At 46.1% G+C, this 20,029-nt stretch overlaps 4 protein-coding genes across 6 annotated transcripts in view; 2 read left to right on the top strand and 2 right to left on the bottom strand.

Annotated features, from left to right (window-relative positions):
• The window catches only part of LOC120895767 (tachykinin-like peptides receptor 86C), a 55,814-nt gene extending 44,875 nt beyond the window's left edge, over nucleotides 1–10,939 (bottom strand). For 2 of the 3 annotated variants that reach the window (XM_040299368.1, XM_040299396.1), the window contains exons 1-2: nucleotides 10,746–10,939; nucleotides 439–1,379 (exon numbers count right to left, since the gene is read on the bottom strand). In XM_040299368.1, coding sequence (XP_040155302.1) covers nucleotides 439–632 — 194 coding nt within the window. In that variant the 5' untranslated portion in view covers nucleotides 633–1,379; nucleotides 10,746–10,939. The remainder of the gene's footprint in view (nucleotides 1–438; nucleotides 1,380–10,745) is intronic. The other variant, XM_040299377.1, reaches the window with a different exon arrangement.
• Nucleotides 10,940–13,045: 2,106 nt separating this feature from the next.
• On the top strand, nucleotides 13,046–14,089 carry LOC120897066 (mediator of RNA polymerase II transcription subunit 7). Its single transcript, XM_040301677.1, has 2 exons — nucleotides 13,046–13,093; nucleotides 13,132–14,089. Exon 2 carries the CDS (start codon nucleotides 13,230–13,232, stop codon nucleotides 13,887–13,889), a length of 660 nt encoding a protein of 219 aa, XP_040157611.1. The 5' UTR covers nucleotides 13,046–13,093; nucleotides 13,132–13,229; the 3' UTR covers nucleotides 13,890–14,089.
• Nucleotides 14,090–14,366: 277 nt separating this feature from the next.
• LOC120895061 lies at nucleotides 14,367–19,305 on the top strand. Its single transcript, XM_040298066.1, has 4 exons — nucleotides 14,367–14,528; nucleotides 14,642–16,523; nucleotides 16,601–16,709; nucleotides 16,780–19,305. Exons 1-4 carry the CDS (start codon nucleotides 14,521–14,523, stop codon nucleotides 18,276–18,278), a joined length of 3,498 nt encoding a protein of 1,165 aa, XP_040154000.1. The 5' UTR covers nucleotides 14,367–14,520; the 3' UTR covers nucleotides 18,279–19,305.
• LOC120895068 (TM2 domain-containing protein CG11103) lies at nucleotides 18,910–20,029 on the bottom strand. Its single transcript, XM_040298081.1, has one exon. The coding sequence runs from the start codon at nucleotides 19,952–19,954 to the stop codon at nucleotides 19,403–19,405; it is 552 nt and encodes a 183-aa protein (XP_040154015.1). The 5' UTR covers nucleotides 19,955–20,029; the 3' UTR covers nucleotides 18,910–19,402.

Raw genomic sequence — 20,029 nt, 5'->3', positions numbered from 1 at the left:
TCCGTCGTTGAGTTTGGGCTGTGTACACACTGACACGTTGCGTGTAGGTGGTTTAGACAATTTCCGCTTTCGAAAATCAATTTGCTTGCCCTGCCTGCGCCCCCGGTTCGAACAATCCTATGCTTCAACGAACTTTACGTGCAACTTCCTCCAAGTGCGCGAAGCATCCCGTACTCCACAACACACACACACACACACACACACACACATCACAGAAAGTTTCCAATTCCCGAGCGCATCACCAGTTTGCATAATTTTCCCCCGTCAGGCTACACAAAAAATAAGGTCCCACGCACGCCGTGGCCCATCATTGCGCCTTTCCATTGTTTAGAAAATGTCCGATAAATTATTCATCAACCCAGAACGAACGGGGGCCCTCTACTTTCTCCTTTACCCTCGTGGAGCCGCGGGTTTGTCCGCTTCGGAGGGTGTCCTTACCTAAGCGTTAGCAGGTCGGTTGACTTGGGCACGTATCCACGGCTTCTCGTAATCATTTCGCCCAACACGTCGAGCACTTCCGTCCGATTCAGCTCGCCGATCACGGTCGTATTGAAGTCCGTCGACCAGGGAAACCGCAGAATGGTCGCCTGGGTACAATTTATCAACAGCTCCAGCTCGACCGACTCGCTCATTTTGGCTGCACACTTGGCTTGCTCGCTGCACACGGCCACAGACGACGGAACGGGCGGTTACGGGCGCTTGGGTTTCACACCTATTTCCCCTGGTTTGTTGGCGGGAAGTACAACACCACCACTGCCTCTAGCACCACTACTTACACCACCACCAGCACCATTATCACCACCACTTCTTATCACAAAGTCAGCAGCAGCATCTACCCTCGTCATCCGGTACCGGACACACTAACCCTCCACGAACCATCTGCGCTCACTGGAGTTTTGCTGCGATTTACGGATGGGCAGCACAGACCACCATGGCACAAATCACTTCTACCCGCACGTACGAGAACACGGTTTGTATCGTAATTTTACTCCCTATTTACCGACGATACGAGGTTTTTTTTTGCTATTACTTTTATTTTTAAAAGGGGACGAAAAGACACACTCTACCGGTCAGATAAAAGCAGTATTAAACTTTGCTACATTCCGGTCACTGTTGCGTTAGCAAAAGCTCTGCTTCACCCGGAAGCTGAAATTGAACACTACCACGACACTGAATGAAGCTTGATTCATCTTTTTTTTCTCGCTCTTTCCGTCACTTTTTGCATTCATTTCATTTTTGGAGCTCACGGATGAGAGACACACGCCCCACTGTGGAAAACACTGGTAGCACCTTTATTTTCGTTGCTTTATTTTGAGACACGCGAAACTTTCTACTGGAATCACATTCATTTACAACTCACGGCAGAAGCACAATTATAACTAAATGGAAAAATTAAAATCATTTTTGAGATCATTTACAAATGCATTTCACGGTTTATCTTACTTCAGTATGTATAAACTGTTTACTAGACAGCTATTGTGGCAAAAAAATGAAAATAAATAGCAACAAATTAATCGGCAAGAACATTTTCAACAAAAAGTGAAGAGGATCGTAGCAAAAATAAAACACAACGTTTAATTTCTATACATGACGAACAGTTACAGCTTCCAACATGTTACAAATCCTGCACACCCAAAGAAACTATCAGTATCTGACGATAATATTTATCAAGCTTTCAGATAATCATTCTGTGGCACGTAACTTTTCTAGGTCGAATGACATCGAGCGAAGATCGATGTCATTCTTCCTGAATACTTCTACCCTACATCTTTTTGCCGTGAACAATGTGAAGCGCATTACAAATAAATTAAAACTTTTTATCAAACTTCTACACCGAATGGTTGCGCTTTCATCCCTTTATTTTGAATGTTGCTTTAAAAAAAAAACCTGGAAAAATAAAATCAACGCACATTGCCGACCGACTTGGCGGTGCGCTCTGTTTCAAAAGGGGGAAGCATATAAATACTTTGAAAGTTGAGTTAAGCTCGTTTGCGCAAATATTACATTGCACTCCACACTCCCGCGTCGAAAGTAATTATCGTACTTGTAAAATTCAAAACGCTAATTAAGCACGTCGCACACCCCCCCAAAAGGCGGGCAGTGAAGAAAATTCTAGCCAAAATGAATTTCCATTCCCCGAATCGCATCGCCTAAAAGAATCAATGCTTTAATTGGCCATTAGCTAGGCTGGGATGGGAAAGAGGGCAGAGGGGCAGATGAAGCACAACCTTTTAACATCGCACTGACATGTGCAAAGCGCTGGAACGGTAGATTCTTCACAAGTGTAGTGGAAGGTGCTTGAGTACTAGCGACCATACTACCAGGCTGCATCTTCGGCTGCACACCTGGAAGAGTGTGTGCTTGTGTTGAAAAATAAAAATCCATACCATACCAATTTGCTTCCCAACCTTGCCATCTTCCAAGAAGTAATCCAATTAGGCAGGCAGGACGTGAAATTGTGCGCACCAGATTACACAACGTAAACCACTCTGGTTGCCTGCCGTACACAGCTGAGAAGAGAGTATTTTGCGCGAGTGGTTCAGTTTCATTTCTGCAACGCACCGTCAATTCGGCACTACACTTTGGACCAATGAGTTTTATCATCATGTGTCACGGTGTATTATTTGCGTATGAATCGTAACACAAAAGCAACAGAACAGAAAAAGGGCACTCCTGCACGAGCTTAGTTTCGATTGCTGTGAAACACAAATACGATGTACAAACAAAAAAACCGTGAGCTTGGTAATAGTTTCGTATGGTTTTGTGTTTGCTTGATGCGTTCCCGCACACACACAACCAGTGTACCGGAACTCTGACAGCAAGTTTAACCACAAGCCGGAAAAAGGTTACATAGAAAATAGGGTTCATAAAAGCTTAAAAAGTTTCCCTCCGCACGGCAAGCTCGACAGCCGTTTGCCGCCCGTCCAACGGTCGTTTATCTTTATCAACGTGCATACACACATTCCACGCATTCGGCGTAAATCGCCCATTATTATTTCCCGCTAAACGCTGCATTACCGTTTGCCAAACAAACAAATTAAGTGATGTTTTACTGCCTCGACTCGCTTCGAACATTTGCGCACACAAACAGACCGGGTTTTTTTTTGTTTAGTTTGTTATGGCGTGGCCATTTGCAGCAGCACGTTTGGATCGAATCGTACGATAACACACACACACACACACACACACACACACACACACACACACCGAATCTCCCAGTTCCCGTTCGAATCAGGCGTCCACGTTTTCATAGTGTGTGTGTGTGTAATTGCTTTCCGCACTATGGATGGCAGGTCTCGCAATGATACACGCCTCCCCCTTTAAGTAACCTGCGAGCTGGAACTGCGACCGTTTGCTGCGTTTTCCCTTTTGGGCCGTTTAGCCGAATAGCGCTTAACCGCGTTGCCTTGCCCACCGTGCGTTGTTTACGACCGCAAGAGTCATCCATTCGATTTATTGCCTATTCGCACCAGTGTTGGTAGGTCGGGTAAGCGTCCAGGGGTGGAACGCGTTGACGTACATCGAATTGTGTACTGTATGCTAATGGAGCGAGAATGTATCACACACACACTAAAGCACACCCGCACCCGCATGAGATAGATTGGTTTTATTTGACGAGCAACCGCACTGCGAAATCGGTGGACGGAAAATCGTAAAATAAACCAATCGATGATAGTGGACATGAAGACTTCGAGTTTGATTTAGTTTGTTGATAAGTGAGTTTATTCCTGGTGTGTGTTGCGTGGCACGATGTAGCGTGTGCCTGTTCGTGATATTGGAAAACTTTGATTCACGAAAAGGCAATAGTAAGTCGTGAGGAAATGGTAATCGTAGCTGAAGTGCTACTAAACGCAAAAGTGGTATGGATTTATTGGACGGAGATTGCGTCGGGTTCCTGTTGGTCATTCGATCGCATGGAATTAGTATTTAAACACCGTTAAAGTAAGTGAGACTCTGGCTTATTGGATGATAACTATTCATTTGAATAGTACTAATTGATTGTGGAAGCAAAATCTTTTGAAATTAGTGGCTCACACGCAACGTTCATAGATCATTGACACGTTTTTGTATGCTCTTCTGAGTCAAACTTCTTGGAAAAGGAGAATTTTTAATCGTTAAAACCGTTGCGCTTTAACATGTAACATTATGATTTAAAATAATAATGTAATTTTTGCTTGTTTTTGAAACATTTAATTTGCACATCTAATACATATGTCTGTATTTGAGGTAATTCTAATCGATTTTTCAGTCAGAATTTTAATAGTTATTTCAGTAAAATAAAGAATACTTACTAACTATTGAAGTTAAATGCGAAAAACTTCAATGGTAATTCAGTAAGACTAAGTATATTGAACAGCCATTAAAGCTAGATGGTAAAGTGACGAATCGTTTACTGGCAATTCAGTAAAGTCCTTTTCAGATAATACAATTTTCAGCAATTGATAGCACTTCAATAATAATGAAATAGCTTTTCCCAATAAAATTTATCATTGGTTTCATTGAGGAAAATAATCACTTTCTCCAGCAGCTCAGCAAACCTGCTTCCTATCAATTGGATCAGCTTTCACACTGATTTTCTGTGAAGCAAGATTGATGGTTTTCGTCGAAATAACGTTACGCGCTCCACGCACTAGTGAATATGAACTGATTGAACAACAAGTGTAGTTTTATTTGGAGAATTTCGACTGATCTGATTGGCTCGCGAAGGGATTGCAACATGTACCGTTACAATTGGAACACATATAATCATTCAGTTTTAGCCATCAATTTTCTGCGAAACCGAAAAATGCATGTAATAATAGTGCCGGTTTGCTCGCTCTTCACTGTTTTACTGAAAAGCGGTAAAATAGTGGCGATAAAACTGAAAATCATGCTTTATCAAATATCAAAATTTTGGTGAACATGCAGATAACAAATAAGCATAACGGAAACGGATTTGCTGTATAGTCAGCTACAGATAGACAGAGGCAGACGCATTACGCCAACCCCGGGAGAGTCGACAACAATAAATGTGCAACTTTTGCGCTTCATTTCCATTCCGTTTTCTTTGGGGAATAGGGAGACTAGCCAGCAACAGTACGTCAGTTGCTGGGTACATCCGGTGGCGTGATACGAGAATATTTTTCTTGCACACATTCATTTTTATGTACCATTTATCAAAGTTCCTCTATACGCAATGTCTCAGGGCTTTTTTTTTTGTTCAAAATTATAATTTTAATTATAATTATTCAAAATCTCGTACTAATTACAAATCCTTTTATTTAAAATAATGAATTTAAAAATTTTAATAATTTGATTGAAATTTATAAAATTTAGATAATTAAATTTCTTTTCCTTCTATGCCGAAATGCTTTAAAACTTCCATAATGTCACAAAATATTAAGTTAATGGAGCCTTTTTGCCATGTTATGTTCTGCGATATCTTCCAAATAATCAAATTAATTAAGCACTTACTTCGTTATGTTCAACCGCACAACCAAAAACGGTCAAAGTTAAGTTGTGTTAAGTAAAATAAAATGTACAAATTCCCCTTTACAGCACATATTCGCGAAATACCATCGCGATTTTGCTCCTTTTTACCCTTCCCCTGCTGTACGACCCAGCGATGGTTTTTGATGGGTTGTGACGGTATTGCTGTCGTGATCCGATAAGAGCGAACCGGTTCGTGAAGAAACTTTATTTCGCAAAGGGTCGTATTTGAGTTTTTTCTTCTTCTTTTTTCGTTCCTCCTCTTCACGTTCATTCTCGATTGCGAAACCTGCCCCTTGGCGTTAATGTGTGTGTGTGTGCGTGTGACAGAATCCTTAATACACTCATCAAGCTGTGGTTAACGACATGAACGGGCAGGTTGTTTCAATCTGATGCACCCTCAATGAGAAATGAAACAAAAAAAAAAACGGCAAGCGTTTCTGCAAATGATGTACAGTCAGTAGGTTTTTTTTGTATTATTTTCCATAATCGTAAAGGGGAAGTCGTTACTTGCCTTGGTGTGTTTATTTTGTAAAGAAACATTTGCACTGCGTTAAACTGTGCGTCAACCACGTTTGATGGCATAAGTTTTGCTTTGCCTGTAACCCCGTTTCTCATTAAATTTTAAAGCTCTTATCACACATCTTTATGCTTTGTGCACGTACGAAAGCAAAACACATTTGGAGCATTGAAATGGAGATGAAAATAGAAAGTTGTTATAGCTGCCGCGAGTACATTTCTTCTCTAAATCGGGTTGTTTAACTTGCTGTTTATGAAGGGTCAAAGGTGCTAGCTTAATATGCAGTGAGAAAAATCTACATCAGTTGTATTGAAATCTCTGCTCGCTTCAGTAACCAAAGAATATAGCCATTTGTTTTTTTTTCAATTATGGCTTTCCTTTAAAAGAAGCAAGGCAACCAAACGTATAATCCAATTTCATAACATTGCGATGCAGTAGTTCACCTATCAGATCGAATATTCTGTTTTGCTTTCTCGTCAAAATTGATAACATCAACTCGATACATAAAAAAACACTGTCAAAATCACTGCCCCACTGAATATACACCATCCATTACACGCTGCTCACACACAAAATCTCGATTTTCACTCGCTGTTAAGCTCATGCTCGCGACCCGGGACACGGATGCGAACGCTATCATAAATTCACGATCGAACCATAAAAAGAGAAACCAAAACAGAACACCGAGCTATCAAAAAATCAGCCCAAACGATGATCAAAAATCATCGAAGCCGAACCTCAAACATCAATCAGTAGCTGCTCGTATGATCTTTCCGTATTCAACAACCACAACCACTGCAACACTCGGGCACAAGGAACCGTGGCCCAGGGCCAGGTCCACCAAACATCTCGTCTCTCTTTTTACGGCTCAGACAGACACGCACTGTTCCGAGAAAATGTAACTCTCGCTCGCTGCCCATAAAAGCCAGATCCAAATGGAAGGCTTCCCCCTTTGACTGGACTGTTCTTAGAGGGTCGTTCCGTTTTGTGGGGCGTATATTATAACCGATCCAGGAACGGGGTGCATCAGCCTTAGCATCACTGATAGCCAGCTGCCAATAGAGTCCGGTGAAGTGAAGACGAATACGGCAGGGACAGCATTGCAAATAATCATACCGCAGATTCGTTTTTCGCTTCTCGATGGCTTCCCTCCTCATCCGTACAAATAGAGTAATGGTCATCGTAAAAGAAGCCACCAACCATATGGGGTGTATCATAAATGTGGATAAAATTGGAATTCGTCCCTGAGCTAGATGATCCCGCACCGGGCGGCAGCAATATCCCATAACGCAACGAGAAATGCAAAACTGATGTAACGATGGTCGAAAAAAGAAAGCCAATGCACCATTCCAGGATCGTTTCCAGCTGCCGTTCACTTTACCTTTGCATTTTATTTCCCTTTACATGGCGTTTCTATGCTTCGCATGAGTGTAGGTCCGTGTCAGATGGACTATTTTAAACAGTCCGGAATACTCGCGGCAAAGAAATAAACTGCTTTGGGAAGAAGACAAATAAAGGTAAATCCCAACATCACATACGGGCACACGCTCTCTCTCTCTCTCTCGCTTCTTCACCCCCAAACACTGGAAACTCCAGACGCCTGGAGCTGTCCGCCATTCCACACGGAAGCCGGTACTAATCCGATGAGAATTTTCCCTTCCCCCTTCCAAATCCCTGGCCGTTTTGCCGGTACCTGTACATTTCATCGATTTCACCCGGCAGGGTGGGCCACCACAGCTGTGTGACCCAAGCAATCCCATCACCGGAATGGAATGGGGCAGTACCATCTCCAGTAGCGCATAACGAAACTGGCCGGGGCATAGAATAGTGAGCGGCGAATCCTGAAATGGTAAATCTCAACCGAAACGGGTCCATTGCCGGGAATCATATTTCATGTTGATACCATTTAAACCGGCGTGATGAGTGGCGCGCGTCGGCCCTGTACTGTCGGTGTAAATTGTAATGAATGGGCGTATGAGAATGTATACGCAGGTGGAAAGAAACCGTTATCCGCAGTTGAAAAAAACGATGTTTTCAAATTCGCATTACCCTGCTGAGGACTGCATGGGGAGGGCCTAGGGGTTTGCCTGAAGTAGGGCGTAACATTAATTATCAAACCATATGATGCACATATGGTGAGTATCATCTATCTCGTATGTGTATATTTTCACAGCCGTGGTATTACGAACAAAAAACATTAAAAAATGAAAGCCTGAATAAGCCTTTGTGATGCGAAGCACCTGGCCGGTGTGTGAAATGTAGGCAAATTTATTCATAGTTTCATAAAGTACTGGGCGCATCCATCGATAGCACACGCTTTTTTCTACATTTTCATCGCCCTCTCTTTGTTGCGTTGTTTCACTTTATTTTGCTTTACGTGTGGAGTGGCCGATGAACATCACGCGTATAAAGTGGTTTGATTGTTTTTTTTTTGTTTTCTTCTTTTTATGAGAGGAGTACCTCCCCATCTGACGCACAGGTGTTGATTTACGTATTGAAAGGTTTAAACTTCTTGCTGTAGCCGTAGCCGTGTAGCCCCGTTTGCAGCTCGATTGAAGCTATTTAACTTTGAACGAAAATAATAATAGATACAAAAACCACAGCCACCTCCTAGGCACCTTTTCGCTCGTAATAATTTTTGACGGTAAGGAAATTGAACCACTCGCACCGGGCCCAGTTAGCTAGCAGCGCTGGAAAATTGGTATCAAGAGCGCTGGAGCTTTCGTCGCTGGATGAGATATCGCTTAATAATGAGTTCGAATGTTGGCTCATTAAAGTTTAATTTAAGCACGCAGCACCGCGGCTGTAAATGTTCCCGGAATCGCCTGGAAGCGGGCTCATCTTCACGGGCCATTTGCCGGTCCTGTGGTGGTGGGAAAATAAAAATGCAAAATACTACCGAGAAAGTTGGCATAACTCAGCCCTCGCCCGCAGTTCGTATTTGACCGCAGCGCACAAGATGGGCCGTTTGCGGAAGCTATAAAAGAAGCCGGTTATTTAAAATGGAAGGTTTACCTTTTGCCCAATGTGTTTCGGTTAGTGTAAAGCTTCTCTCCCTCCGGTCCGGTTTCTTGTCGGAAATTCATGCAAATCATAGAGTGCAGCATATTTTCGTATGATAATTTGTTCGCATGAGATTGTACATTAACCTTCTGGCAGATTGCACAACCTTTAACGGCTAACCTTTACGTGGGAAATGGATGTTACGATTGAACCTTGTGCTATCTGTGTACAAAAAAATAGGGTTGGAATATAACGATTTTACATAAACGTGCTTGTCGTACAAAAACAGCAAAACGATCGAAAGAGGAAAACAGATCAATGTTTTGAAAAATGTTGGAAAACAGCAATGATGTGGATATTTCAATCCATTGATTTTAACGAATCAAAACAGTGGAATTTATGAGAGCTCAACTTTTGTATACCATATAGAAATGAGGATGTTTATTGCGAAAATGTTAGATAGAGCATCAAACAAACGAATTTCAGCATTGTTGACGAAACGCTACCAAAAAGGGTCGGATAAATGGTAAAAAAAGCTACTTTGAATTGTGCTACATTGTAAATTGTAATAGGAATTTCGATTTCCTTTTGCAATAAATTCCTTTTCGAATCAACCAATCGATGCTGGCTTACTTTATTTTCCAATTTGATTGGTTTTATCATCATGTTATTTTCACCTTGCGCTAGTATGTTGCCTTTTTTGTCAGAACATAACATCAGCATTAAACCTTCCCGTGCTTTTCATTGCTCTTAAAATAACATTCATCACCAAACTTTTCGCTGATAAATGACGAACAATAAATAATTGCTGAAAGGTTGTTTTTCATCCAAACCGAATGCACTACACGGAAGCATTGCTCTTCAATCACATAGCGCTGCGTTTGAGCACATCGCACCAGCACACTAACATTTAGCTCCTCACATAAGCTACACACACTACAGAAACGACGGCACCCTCCGCAAGGATACCGTCGGAGAAGGGTAAATATTTTCACATTTTCTGCACTTTCCGCATTTCAATTAATCTTTACAACTCAACACGGGTCTCCCCTCCTTATCCGTTCAATCTTGATCAGAAAACTCCTCTTCTTTCTTTTTTTTAGCCTCATACACATTCTTCCACACTTCATGGCCTGCCTGTTACAAGTGGAGTCTTCTCGCTTCGTGAAGTTGACGATTATGCTGTTGGTTTAACTTTCCCATTCTTGCACAAACGATCGTGTGTCACAATGTACCACCTGCGGCGATGAGGCAGGCGATGAAACGACCACAACAATAAAAACCCACCCACCACTGGGTTTTGTGGATTAAAAGAACTGATCAAGATTTATTCCTTCCGTGAGCTTTGCTGACAGCAAATGAAACTGACTGGTGCGGCTAGGTGGATGAATCTCCACCCGCTGGGCCGCTGTATGGATTCTAAATCACAAACTCTTAATTCTCAGTTTCACACTTCCGCTCGCTCACTTCACCCCTACACTGGGTGCTTCCTGCATGCTACCACTTCTTGCACAACCAACACCACAGGGATGCGAACGAAAAGTGGAACACACAACTGCCATACGCAAATTGATTGGTAACCGAAATTGATTAATGAATTCCTTGCGGCTTCGGTGGTATTCCTTGTGGGCACCGAAGCTCGGCACGTAAAATCTGAACACAAGCACATAGCTGATCCATAAAACACACACACACACACACACACACACACACACACACACACACACACACACACACACACACACACACTTACAAACACACACGTACACGTTAATCCTTTATCGACTATCTTCTGCTTGCTCAGCCACAAAGCTTTAAACCATTAATATTTTCAGCTCCCTTGCTAAAACAGTCACTGGCCGTGCGATAGGCGCGGAATACGATTGACAGTGCCTGGAAGGATAACACTCTGCTTCCCAACGAAAGGAGCACTACCGTCGCCGAAGGCTGCCGTCAGACTGAAGTGGAGGAAATTCGCAGCCTGCTTGATCCTTTGCCTGATAGCCCGCACGGACCACCTGTTGTGGCGGCCTGAGCCACGTGCACTTTCGTATCAGCTTCGGTCATCACATTAGATCTTGCGCAATAGAAGCCACGTGTGGGGATATGCTCCAACCGGGACCGTCTTATGAATGGGAAGATTTTCGAGCTTACCAATTGGTGTGCGAACCCTGTATCGCGTGGTAAAGATGAGAGCGGAAAGTCATATCTTCGTTGTTGCTTTTTGATGGATCGGAACATCCATTAGGAGGGTGGTTTTTGTTTTGCGCCATCGCTGTCGGAAAGTGAAAGTACGCTCTGGCATCAATGTACAGTTTGTGTGTTCTTCCAAATGATTTCTATGGACTGCTGGTTAGGTGAAGAGATGAAGATTAAATGATGGATTGGGGTGTTTAAATACATTTCACTTCGTTAGTGGTAAGCATTGCTTTTGATACTTTGGTACTGTTACAGCAGTCTGAATACCTCCATACAAAATGTAAATTGGAAAAGGTTAGACTGTTTTCACTCTTTACTTCTTCATTTCACTTCTTCTTGAGCACATCTTTGCTAAGGTATACTTCCCGAGTTGACTAGAAAATTCTTAGGCTGGCGACTTATTCAGTAACATGCAGCCGGATAATCAATACTTGTACTTGCTACGGAAGAACAGTCCACTCTAGGCTTGAACCCATCACGAGCATGTAATTGAGTCGTATGAGTTGATGGTTGTACCACGGAACCCCCCCGTTCTTGCTTTATAAAGGTTGAATATATGGATTGTTATATAAAAGTGTTGGAAGAAATGAAATCAAAGTATGATTTAAGATGCCGAACTGTAAATTACTCATTTTATATTGATATTGACGAAACAGAAATTTAAAGTAATGACCAGTTTGAGGGCTGCTTTTCATGCAAATCGGTAAATGCACACGTGGCAGGTCGCGATCCCCCAAATAAAGAAGAAGATCTAGCGATGCATTGATCCTTAACGAAAGCGCAAAACTGAACGAATCGTCATGGCAAAATTCCCTCATTACTTTTCTCTACCAAGTATGTGTTCAATGCTTTCTCAGTTTTATTAACGTTTCTGTTTCACTCTCAATAGTGAAATTTGAAAAAAAAAATAAAATAAAAAATCTGAACAATAAAATAATTTTCATTCTTCGTTCAACTTGATTCTCGCAGTGTAAATGCACCCAATCGCAACATGAGCACTGAGCAGGATGTAATAAACGACTTGACATTTCTCTAGATTGACATTTCACCAGGAGCACTTCTCGCGGATTACCTGTACTCAGAGTGACCAGAAATACCGATTTATCTGTATTCCTACCGATTTTTGATATGCCTACCGATTCACAGATGATCCCCCTAGAATGCCATAAAAATTTTTCATTTATCCTACCGAAAATCACAGATTTTTTCGTAATACTAACCAAAAAGTCATATAACCATTTCCGAAATCACTTAATGTATAAAACTCTATATGGAAATCACTAGCAACTAGAACCAAAAGATCAACAGAGACAACTAAGGCCCGTGTCTGCACTTCATGAAGTCGAACGCGCTGATAAAATTTTATATGCAATTTGACAGATAATGTAACCCAGCGCTCTAGCAGCAATAGAACACGACATCAAACATGAAAAATGTATAGGACTTCACATGTTCGATTTGTGGGTTATCACATCGAACATGTAAAATCCCATATATTTTTCATCTTCGATGTCGCATTCAATTGCTGCTAGAGCGTCTCAACGATTTGTTGGATTAAATTCCCTAGTCGAATTTTCAGATCGACACTTCAGAAAGGCCTCACGTGACCGCTATGAACTAAATCTAAACTATCTCCTTTAAATAAATAAAAGATGTTATTTTCTCGTGCTGCTCTTCATGGGACAGATTAGCTTCTATCTCCGACAACCCCCCCCCTCCCCCCCCGCTCAACACTTCAAAGCCTACCGAAAACTACCAAAAAAATCTTAAACTCCTACCGAAAACTACCGATAAAATTTGGATGCGCCTACCGAAAACCGCAAAAATAATCTGGCCACTCTGACTGTACTGACAAGCAGTGTTTTTTTCTCGGACAGCCAAAACAAGCAGGAAAAGTTATAGGCGTTCTTGCTGTGCCTAATATTTATCGTGTTTTAAAGGCGTTCTTGCTGTGCCGAATATTTATCGTATTTTAAAGTTATTTCACGCTCCCGCAGCCACTAACTACTTGTGCCACCCTCCGCCAACCGTACGCACGATGTCAAACGCGGAAGCCATCCAGGTCAGCTCGCTGCCGCTGCCGCCCGCGCAGTACATCAACCTGTACACGGACGAAAACATACGAAAGAACCGTGCCCCGAAGCCCCCGGCACCGATCCAGGATGCGTACACAATGTTCGGCAGCCCGTTCAGCAACGACGACAACATCATCCGGCCGCTCGAAAGCCAGGGCTTCAAGCGGCTGTACCCGCAGCACTTTGACCGGCGAAAGGAGCTGAAAAAGCTGAACCACTCGCTGCTGGTCAACTTTCTCGACCTGATCGATCTGCTGGTGCACTATCCGGACAGCCCGCGACGGGCGGAAAAGATCGAGGATCTCAGCCTGCTGTTCGTGCACATCCACCACCTGCTGAACGAGTTCCGGCCGCACCAGGCGCGCGAAACGCTGCGCGTCATGATGGAGCTGCAGAAGCGGCAGCGGATAGAGACGGCCCAGCGCTTCCAGAACCACCTGGAGAAGGTGCGCGAGATGGTGAAGAATGCGTTCGCCTCGCTGCCGGATCTGACGGATGCGGATCGGCTGGCCGGCGGGCTGGAACCGATGGACGTGGGCGAGTCGGGCGATCTTGCCGGCGGCCGGGGCGAAGGATGCCACCCACTGGACAGGCTAATGTGCGAGCTTGTGGATAGGATGTGAGCGCGGGCCTGGGAGGAGACAGCCCAGCCCTGTCGGGACTGCCGGTGGTTGCCCCTACCATTCAAGGGGCAGGGCTGCAAACGTTATTTGATCGCTGATTTGTTTTTGTATTCGTAATTCTCTGACAAATTATTTCAACTTTAAGAAGTGAATAAACCACACGTGCGTGGGAGAATATAGTAAATTATTGAAAAACAAAACGTTGCAGAGCGTTGTATTATTTAATTAGAATCTGTGTTAATTATTGGAAACAGCTTTTTTCTTATTAGCATTATCACCTTCTTTCCTGCGTAAACAAAACAAGCGCCAAACGCGTTCACACACACGCACCAACACCATCACCAAGCTTCGTGCTATCGCCGGCAGGGCTGCCTACGAAGCTGACCGCCACGCAAGAGTTTCGTCAAAACTTTTTCCCACTCTTTCGTTCAAAACAGCCCCGCACTGAGTGCTTCGTCAAAAGAGAAAAAGGAAAGGAAAGCAAAAGAAAAATGGCGTGTGGTGGTAGGTGGTGAGAACTTTGTTATTGTTTTGTCTTGTTCCCCGGGAAAAAGCATGCCCGTTTGTGCCGAAATTTGTGTGCAGTGTTGTGTTAAATAATGTGCAAAATCATAATTATCATAATATCATCATGAAACGGTTCGTAACAAGGCCCCATACTTGCCCCTCCCCGAGGCTGCTCGGCCGCGTGCCAGTTGTGATGTGCCTGAATGTTTACATTTTGCTGTGTTTGCTATGATTTCCATTTACAGAAATAACAGCACCAACCAGCTACGGCAGCTGCAACAGGCCGGGAATGCAACTGAGGAATGGAATAGGAGCGATGATACTCCGATCAAACGAACGAAAAACCAGCACGGGCTAGATGCGGGCCCATCGTACAGTGGTGGTGGGAGCAGCAGCACCAGCACCAGCATGGTTGCCCCCCCGATGGTGGATAATTACAGTGCTGGTCGCGCGGCCAATAATGGTTCGCTGCCGAAAGGTGAAGAGATTGCAGCAATGCTCATGCACACAACCGAAAAGGCGGACCGCTGCTGGAACTTTGAGCTCGACCATTGGCTGACCGTGTACGAGCGGGTACGCTATGGCGATGTAAACTTCCCCGAAGCTGGCATGCTGATCCAGTGTGCCGCCCAAATCTACGGTAGAAAGGTGGACTATCTCATGGACATCATCATGCACATGTGCGACGATCAGAAGGCGCGCGAAAAGAAGGCCCAGGAAGAGAAGAAGGAAAAGGCCAACGAGGAGAAGGGGGCCGCGGATGAAGCAGACGTGCAGGAGGAGCAAGCGGCAGCAGGCGGCAAAACGGGCGGTCGGAAGCGGGCCGGAAAGTTTAACCCGCAGTCCCTGTCCGATTGCTTCGGCGATTTGGAGTTTACGTGCAATGACGGCAAGCTGGCCAAGCTGGAATCGCTTATCCGACCGGTCGCGACGGTGGATGTGGACCGGCGGACGAAGGTGCGGCAGATGCAGGACCTCTGTGCGGAGCTGCGGGCGAATCCGACCCGCCAGCGGCGGCAGGAAATTTTGAACCGCATGCGGGACGACGCCTGCATTGCGCCGATCATGTCGAGCAATGGGGCGGCGCTGAAGAGCCAAATTTTGGATCTCGAGTCGGGCGAAACGATCGGCACGCGGTACGACTACCAGATCCACCTGAACTACATCGACGGGCGGACTGGTTCGCTGATTGCCGAGCACGATCTGAAGCGCTTCTTCCAGCGGTGCGACGTGATGGACTTCCTGTCCGAGCAGCACCTGTCGGAGCGGGAGCGCTGCACGCGCCTTGGCATGCCCGCACCGACCGATATGCTGGCGCAGCGGGAGCGCGAGCTGAAGCTGTACATGCCGCCGGAGTATTTGAGCAACCGGTACCGGATCAAGCTGCACGATACGACAGACTTTGACAATGCGCTCATACAGGCCCGGGTGACCAATTACGACACCGATCCGATCCTTTCGCTGATGGACCATGAGGCACGGGCGGCAGTACAGCTGCCCGCCGGTGAAGGTGACGATGTGTCAGCTCGACCACGGAACGTTACCTCTAGCATCCCGAACCTTACCGCAGCAAACGGAGGCAGTAAACAACCGGACAGTGGCCTCAGTGACAGCCAGACGCAGGACGATTCCGGCATCGAACACGAAACGAGCGTCACGGAGGAGGAGGACAGTGATCCTTCCTTCAGCGGTGTGCTGTCCTCGTCCCGGGCGAACGAGTCCTCGGTGGAGGAACTGGAAAGTACGCAGGAAAAGAAGGATCTAACGTTAAGCGCGTCGGATACAAATACATCACAGAACCTCGACTCGACCGTAAATGAGCTCGATTCAACGAATAAAACGGACAAATTAGAAAGCATTGACATAAAATCGGGACCACGGCTTAGCGTGGACGAAGGTATCGGTGTGGATCGGGAATCTCCTCCCCGTACGGGGCCCATTCGCCTGGAGGAAGTGGAGGTAAAAGCGGACTCAGCGGTCACATTTTCCCGTGGGGTCGTTTTCCCCCGGCCCGCCGTACTGCGTCCGGCAAAGCTGGTGCAGAACATATTCGGCATTCCGGACGAGCTGGCCCGCAAGCATGTACAGTTTACGCTGCCAATGGAGTATCGGAAGATGAAATTGGAGGTACGTGACCCGCTGCATCGGCGGTTGGGACGAAATTGTGCAATTCTTCATTACATCATGTGTGTTTACTCTTACAGTTTGCCAAACGCCAGGAGGAACGGAGAAAACAAATGCAAACTATCGAGCTGCACAGTCTAAAGCCGACGGCTGAATCACTCGCGCGACCATCAACCCCGGACCTGGAAGGTAAGTTGCAAGGGTTGCTTAAGAATCTTTCGCCAATTTGCTTACTCGCCCATGCGCGCTCTTCTTGTAGATTTTCTTGGCTTTGATGACGATGAAACCGATCAACCACAACAAAAACCGAACAATAAACGAACAAAAAGTGCTCCTGCAAGTGCGGAATTGTCCCCCGCGCGGCAAAAGAAACCATCCACACCGGAGCCGGACTTTGAAGGCTTCGACGAGGAGGAAATTCTCTCCGCCCGCAAAGCGGCCGAAGAATGGTTCAAACGAATGCCGGAAAAGGCGAAACTTCTAACCAGCAGCCCGAACAGAAGAGCGGTTGGATCATCGCTACCGGCCACACCGACCCGCACACTGTCGTGCGATTCCGGCATTTCCGACACGGTCGAACGTACGAATGGGAAAGACTCCTGCACACCACCCGTAAGCCCCCGGCTCGAGCCCCTCCCGGAAGATGGAGGTGCAGCAGACAGTGATACTGAAGCGGTTCCCCGCTCCACCACCCCGGACAGTGTGACGAACGAGGAGGAACCGTCCGCACCCGGCCCCGCCGTGCAGCACGAGCCGCTGCAAGAGCACACGGACGAAGCGAACGCTCGCATCCAGCAAAGCATGCACGAGGCGAAGGAACGCTTCGACAAGGTTAGCGCATGGCACCGGAAGCTGAAACCGATTCTGATCGAGTCGGAGAAGCGCAATCACTTCGACATACACGCGTACGGCACGGACATTATTGACACGTTCGATCCGACCGCACCGCTCGGCGCGGAAGCGATCACGCTCGAGCGGGTGCTGGAGCACAAGCCGCCCCACAGTACGGCCCGGTTCTTCCTCTCCATGCTAATGCTGGCCAACACCAACAACGTGCAGATATGTAACAAAAACCCGGACCCGCTGCGGCTGTCCGCGGCCAGCGAGATCGAGCTGCGGCTGCTGAGCCGCAAACGGCACCACAAAGAGCTGGAAGCGCTCGGTGAGCTGCTGCCGCCGGACGGCGATGGCCACGAGCTGGCGGCAAGCGATCGTAACCGATCGCAGAAGCGCAAAAATCGAAAGCGCAAGATCGTGTTCGAAGAGCAAACGGGTGAGCAGGAGGATTTGCCGCGAGCCGACACTGCCAGCCGGCTCGGTGCGCTGGACGCAAACCTGGACGACGGAAGCAGCTTCCTCGACAGTGTCCAGCAGCTGTACGCAGATATGAACGGGGAAGATTCTCAGCGAAAGCGTCTAGCGTTCCGGCGGGGCATGAGAAGCTGTGCCTACGGGCTGGACGACGGGTCCAACAATGCGGAAGCCTCCAAATCGTCCCCGTCGATACCGCCACCGGTGGTACCGTTGTGCAATAGCGAATCGGTTAGCAAATCTCCGCCCAATCCACACACTAACGCTCTACTGGCCGACCCCGGAGGCGGGTTGGAGCCGGCCGATGACCTGTTGACGGTGGATCTGCTTACTAACCATGCAACACTAGTACCTGCCCGCGATCCCGACACGCTGTGTGCGAAAAGTGTGTTCTCGCTTGCGGAATCGGGTTACGAGTCGATGCTCAGTGGCGGAGACGACGTCTAGCGATTGGCAGTAGCGTGTAAAGAATGTAAAGTTTAAGGAACTAGGATTTAGTACAATGGCGAGGCCGACAAAAAACGTATAAAATTAACAGACACCGCTCTGGTGGTCTGTGTGTACATATGAGGTCTACTGTTAGAAGATAGGCTAGGTTTTAACAACAAGAGAGAGATCTTTATTTTTTAGCTTCTTTCTTAGTATGGCCGAGAGCAGAAGGGTCCCCATTCCCCAGTGAGACAACAAGCAATAGCTCTCCATCTCATCCTTTCCTTCACTGGCACCCGCAGTTCATCCTTCTCCTGATGAAAGTACAAAACGTTAAGCGTCATCATCACCCCACAGCAGTTTAGCTATTATTATTATAAGACAAAGAGTACTACAATACTCTGCACGGCCCTATTGACACGCGCGCATATCCTTGGCAAGGGAAGTGCACGCATTTCCAGCCTAAAAACCACCCCAATTAACACTTGACCAGTTGCATTTCTCCCCCTAAACCAAGCTAAAGGTTCCTTCTGTCGAATAGCAAATTTACTTTTAATTCCTTATCCTGTTTTCCCAGTATTTTCCCCGGTGGGAATGTTTCTCTCGCATTTTGATGCGCATAACAAGATTCAGTAAGAGAGCGAATCGATTTATTTACAACGTTATGTTTAATCAACAAACCGTGCAGTGCATGCTGGACACGGTTGAAGGTCTTAGTTTTTAAGGGTTTTTTTTCTCACACGATGTAACTTAGGTGTTTAGTTAGACTTAGTGAGGAACGGCTAGAGGGAAAGCTTCTAGAGACGAAGTCAGGGCACACACCCGATACGATCAAACACAGATTTAACTTCCTTACAATTTCTTTAAGAACACGCTATGGTTTCTTTTTTTACTTTAAGAAATGTTTTGAACTCTCTATTTATTTCGTTGGTAGCGCAACGAACATCAGCACGCGCTTCTTTTCTTATATATTCGTACATAAGATTCTTTATTTTATCGTCCTGTTCACACCCTAACAAACTTAAATAACAAACTTACAAAATGACTCAATCAGCCTTTTGCTTTTTGCCTCTGTGCCACCAAACCACATCCGAACCCCAAGAAGGGGCTTCCAGCGGGACAAAACAATCGCATCCGGTGTTTCACACCTTCGTGTTCCAGTTGCTTCCATCCTCCGGCAGCAGATTGTTCGTGATCAGCAGCACAATGTCCACGATCCACCAGATGCCGACGCCGCCGAGCGTAAGCAGCTTCCCGACGGCCGTACCCGTCTGGCCGAGACAGAACCGATCCATGCCGAGAAAGCCGAGCAAAATGCTGTACAGCAGCGTCGTGACGAAGTAGTGGTCCGTATACTTCACGCACGGGAAGCCATCGCGCTTAAACTCCCGCGGCCCATAGCATTCAATGTTTTCGAACACCATGCAGTTCACCTTCGTGACCTCCACCTCGTCGTAGTACACGCCGCCAAACTTTACGCACCCCATGCCGCCCTCTTCCCGCGCGGTGCGGTTCCCTTTCAGGTTGATCGGTTCCTCGCAGTCCAGGAATTCCAGCGGCAGGAAGCTACATTTTACCAGCGGGCTGAGCGGGTTGAAGCTGGCCGATTGGTTCAGGGCGGCCGCATCCTTGTCCTTGGTAATTTGGGCTGTCTCGACGAAGAAAACGGCAGAAAACAGCAGCAAAATAAGCATCTCTTATTGCACGGGGTTTGCTCCGTCCCTTGATGTTTGTTTACAACCCGAACTGGAGCGGCATGGCGGGACATC

The sequence above is a fragment of the Anopheles arabiensis genome, chromosome 2 (assembly GCF_016920715.1).
Source record: "Anopheles arabiensis isolate DONGOLA chromosome 2, AaraD3, whole genome shotgun sequence".
NCBI lineage: Eukaryota > Metazoa > Arthropoda > Insecta > Diptera > Culicidae > Anopheles > Anopheles arabiensis.
The sequence above is the reverse complement of the archived record's forward strand: the minus strand, read 5'-3'. Positions and strand labels throughout refer to the sequence as shown.